At 39.3% G+C, this 4,197-nt stretch overlaps 1 protein-coding gene across 2 annotated transcripts; it reads left to right on the forward strand.

Annotated features, from left to right (window-relative positions):
- The first annotated feature begins 315 nt into the window (after nt 1-315).
- Nucleotides 316-3,191, forward strand: LOC115955777 (G-type lectin S-receptor-like serine/threonine-protein kinase At2g19130). Of its 2 annotated transcripts, XM_031074112.1 has the most exons (2): nt 584-668; nt 953-3,191. In XM_031074112.1, the coding sequence occupies exon 2, from the start codon at nt 1,025-1,027 to the stop codon at nt 2,972-2,974; it is 1,950 nt and encodes a 649-aa protein (XP_030929972.1). In that variant the 5' UTR covers nt 584-668; nt 953-1,024; the 3' UTR covers nt 2,975-3,191. The 2 variants fall into 2 exon arrangements, with proteins under 2 accessions (XP_030929971.1, XP_030929972.1); XM_031074111.1 differs by having other exon boundaries at nt 316-3,191.
- Nucleotides 3,192-4,197: the final 1,006 nt, after the last annotated feature.

Consider the following 4,197-nt stretch of genomic DNA (forward strand, 5'->3'; position numbering starts at 1 on the left):
TTGTACAACCCTCCATGGTTCTGAAAATAAAAATAAAAGAAAAAAGAAAAAAAATGTGCAACCCCCCATATCCATGGTGCTGAAGGGAGTGCCTCATGAAACTCACCAAAAAGGCAAAAAGGTAATAGCGTTTTCTTTCTTTTTGTTTAACATAAAAAATGTCACAGTCGGCGCTACCATATAACATAAGACAACAAAAAAAAACTAAGAATGAAGGGCATGGTGGTCAGTTCAAAATGGTTCGTTGACTTCATTACAGATAACCGCTGCTTTTAACTTTCACTAACTTATTGGGTTAGAACTACTTTTCCGTGTATTTGTTTCTAAAAAAAAGAAAAGAAAAAAGAAAAAAAGCCTTCCACTAGCTTGGCTTGGCAGCCATCAGTATCTAGAAACGAATTCTAGATCCATTCATTTGTTCCCTCTTTCAAAGTAAAAATTGTGTGTTCCTCAAAATATCTAGCATAGCTTCTCTGCAAAATTCTGTGCAGCCATGGATTACAAGAAGAATCCATGGCCTATGATGCTTTCTTTTCTCTTCATCTGCCTATCACTCAACAATCATCTTTCCCTTGGAGCTGACACCATCTCTGCAAACCAACCTCTCTCTGGTGACCAAACTATTAGCTCTAACGGTGGGAACTTTGAGCTCGGTTTCTTCAAACCAGGTAACTCTTCTCGTTCTAACTACTATATAGGCATGTGGTACAAGAAAGTCTCTCTCAAAACCATAGTTTGGGTGGCAAACAGAGAGACGCCAGTCTCTGATAGAAGTTCTTCTGTATTGAGAATCTCAGATGGTAATTTAGTTCTGTTCAATGAGTCTCAAATTCCAATTTGGTCAACAAATTTGAGCTCTACGAGCTCTGGTCCTCTAGAAGCTGTGCTTCTAGATGATGGAAATTTTGTGCTGAGAGATGGGTCTGCTAATTCATCAAAACTTTTGTGGCAGAGTTTTGATAATCCAACCCATACATGGCTTCCTGGTGGTAAGATAGCATACAACAATAAAACCAAACAAAATATGCATCTTATTTCATGGAAGAATTCTGAGAATCCTGCACCAGGACTCTTCGCTCTTGAGCTACAGCAAAATACCAGTTCCTATATTATTCGATGGAATAAGTCTGTACCATACTGGAACAGTGGACCTTGGGATGGAAAAATTTTCAGTTGGGTTCCCGAGATGAGAGCCAATTATATTTACAACTTCAGTTATGTTTCAAATGAAAATGAGAGCTATTTCACCTATTCGCTTTATGATCCTTCTATTATATCTCGATTTGTGATGGATATATCGGGGCAGATTCAGCAGCTTTCATGGTTGGAAAGTACCAAGCAGTGGAATTTGTTTTGGTCTCAACCAAGGACACAATGTGAGGTTTATGCTTTTTGTGGACCTTTTGGTATATGCAACCAGCAATCCTTGCCTTTTTGTAGTTGCTTGAAGGGTTTTCAGGTTAGCTCCAGCAACAGTTGGAATTTGTCAGATTTTTCAGCTGGGTGTGCAAGAAAAACCAGTTTGCGGTGTGGGAATGATAGTCTTGCTAATGGTAATAGGGACAAGTTTTTGGAAATGCCCAACATGAAATTGCCTGATCATCCACAAACTGTGGCAGTTGAAAGTTCATCAGAATGTGAATCGACCTGCTTGAATAACTGCTCTTGCACTGCTTATGCTTATGGCGACCGTTGTTCAATTTGGATTGGAGATCTCTTGAATCTGCAACAACTCACAAGCACTGACACTAATGGAGGAACTCTATATCTCAAACTTGCAGCTTCTGAGTTACCCAGTTCTAGAAACAGTAAGGCAATTATTATAGGTGTAGTCCTGGGTTCAGTTGTGGGGATAGCAATTCTTGTAGGCCTTATTGCATTTGTAATCTTTAGGCGAAGGAGGGGAGCAATTGGAACAGCAAAAGCAGTAGAGGGATCATTGGTGGCGTTTGGGTACAGAGACTTGCAAAATGTGACGAAGAATTTCTCAGAGAAATTGGGGGGAGGGGGTTTTGGTTCTGTTTTCAAAGGGATTTTACCTGATTCAACGGTCATTGCGGTCAAGAAACTTGAAAGCATCAGCCAAGGAGAGAAGCAATTCCGCACTGAAGTCAGCACAATTGGGACAATCCAACATGTAAATCTTGTTAGGCTTCGGGGCTTCTGCTCCGAAGGAACTAAGAAGTTGCTGGTCTATGATTACATGCCGAATGGGTCTTTAGATTCTCATCTTTTCCATGAAAAGAATTCTGGGGTTTTGGATTGGAAAACAAGATATCAGATTGCTCTGGGAACAGCTAGAGGGTTGGTTTATCTCCATGAGAAGTGCAGAGACTGCATCATACACTGTGACATAAAACCAGAAAACATTCTTCTAGATGCTGAGTTGTGCCCGAAAGTGGCAGATTTTGGTCTGGCAAAGCTTGTTGGGCGTGAGTTCAGCCGAGTCCTGACAACCATGAGAGGTACAAGAGGTTATCTTGCTCCAGAGTGGATTTCTGGGGTGGCCATTACAGCCAAAGCCGATGTTTACAGCTATGGAATGATGCTTTTTGAATTTGTTTCCGGGAGGAGAAACTCTGAGCCATCTGCTGATGGCAAAATTAGATTCTTCCCAACTTGGGCTGCAAGCCTTATAACACAAGGTGGCGATGTCCTCAGTCTTTTAGACCCCAGGCTGGAGGGAAATGCTGATGTAGAAGAGGTCACAAGAATATGTAGACTTGCTTGTTGGTGCATCCAAGATGATGAAACTCATAGGCCACCAATGGGTCAGGTAGTTCAAATCCTTGAGGGAGTTTTAGGTGTAAACCTAGCCCCAGTTCCAAGATCTCTCCAGGTGTTTGTTGACGACCAGGAGCACATAATTTTCTTCACTGAATCATCCTCTAGCCAAAGTTCACAGGCACGGAGCAACAACTCAAATGCTTCGTCTCAATCCAACAATAGTGTGTCATCAAGTTTGAAGTCTTGAAGAGAAATCAATTGAGATTGAGCTCTTTTATGTTTAGTTATGAGTATATGTTCTGCATTTTTGTTTTTTATGTTTAACTTTCTAGCCTAAAGTTGCTTTGTGTAGATTCAATGGAAGCATTGCTTCAAAAATCTCAAATAATGTAATTGCTATGGGCCTATTGCTTCCACTGTAATTATTAGCTTTGTTCAAGTCATCATCTCTATGACTTTGTTAATTGTTATGGTTCATGGTATTGGTAGCAAGCTAAGCCTCAATAACTATATGCAGCTAAGAGGATAAATTTGAGTAGCAACTAATCCGACCTAAAATTTGCACGTTAGTAACAAAAACATAAGCTTTCTGCCTGAAGCGTTTCCCTTGAAACAAACAGAATGTTTGAAGCCCATAACAAATTGACAATAGCAAGACTCTTAGAATAAAACCCATCCAGAATGCTAAGTGCATATTTTTTAGTCAATGGTAGCAAACTATAGCAAACTAAGCCTGAATAACTATGCAGCTAAGAGGATAAATTTGGGGACTGGATTAAATTAGGATGCTTGCTTGCAAGACTTCAGGTATAATCGCATTCCTCTCAAGAAGGGAAAAATTCCTCTCAAACTAATTTGAGGTGCAACTTAGCTGACTTAAAATTAGCAGAGTTAGGAAAGTCACAAGAACATGTAAGCTTCTGCTAGGAAGCGTCTTTTCAAGAAACAGAATGTTTGGTGCCCATGAAAAATTGACAATAGCAAGATACTTTTAGATATAAAATCCAACCTGAATGTGAAGTACATATTTTGTTAATGGTAGCTATTCCTTAATGTTTCTACCAAGCTACTAGAAATTTAATTTCATTACTCTTTCACCCAGGTCAGATTCAGTGACTTAGGGGCTATTTGGATTTATTTTTTTGATTACTCAATTTCCATCACTCAATTTTCATCACTCATCATTCATCACTCATAACTCATCACTCGTCATTCATCACTCATCACTCAATTTTTCACACCCGTTTGGCACCATCACTCACTTCTCATCACTCAATATTTTTCACACTATTTGTGGGCCCCATTTTTGTCACTTGGTTAGATTTTTTTTTCTCCACTTTTCTTTCTTCTTTCTCTGTTCTCAATTCGTTCTTTTTTCATTTTTCATTTTTCTCCCTTTTCACCTTTCTCATCTCAGATTTCTCATCCAGAACAAAATTAAACATGCATAAATATATTCCAGAACAAACC

This window comes from Quercus lobata, chromosome 8, assembly GCF_001633185.2.
Source record: "Quercus lobata isolate SW786 chromosome 8, ValleyOak3.0 Primary Assembly, whole genome shotgun sequence".
In the NCBI taxonomy this organism is placed as follows: Eukaryota; Viridiplantae; Streptophyta; class Magnoliopsida; order Fagales; family Fagaceae; genus Quercus; species Quercus lobata.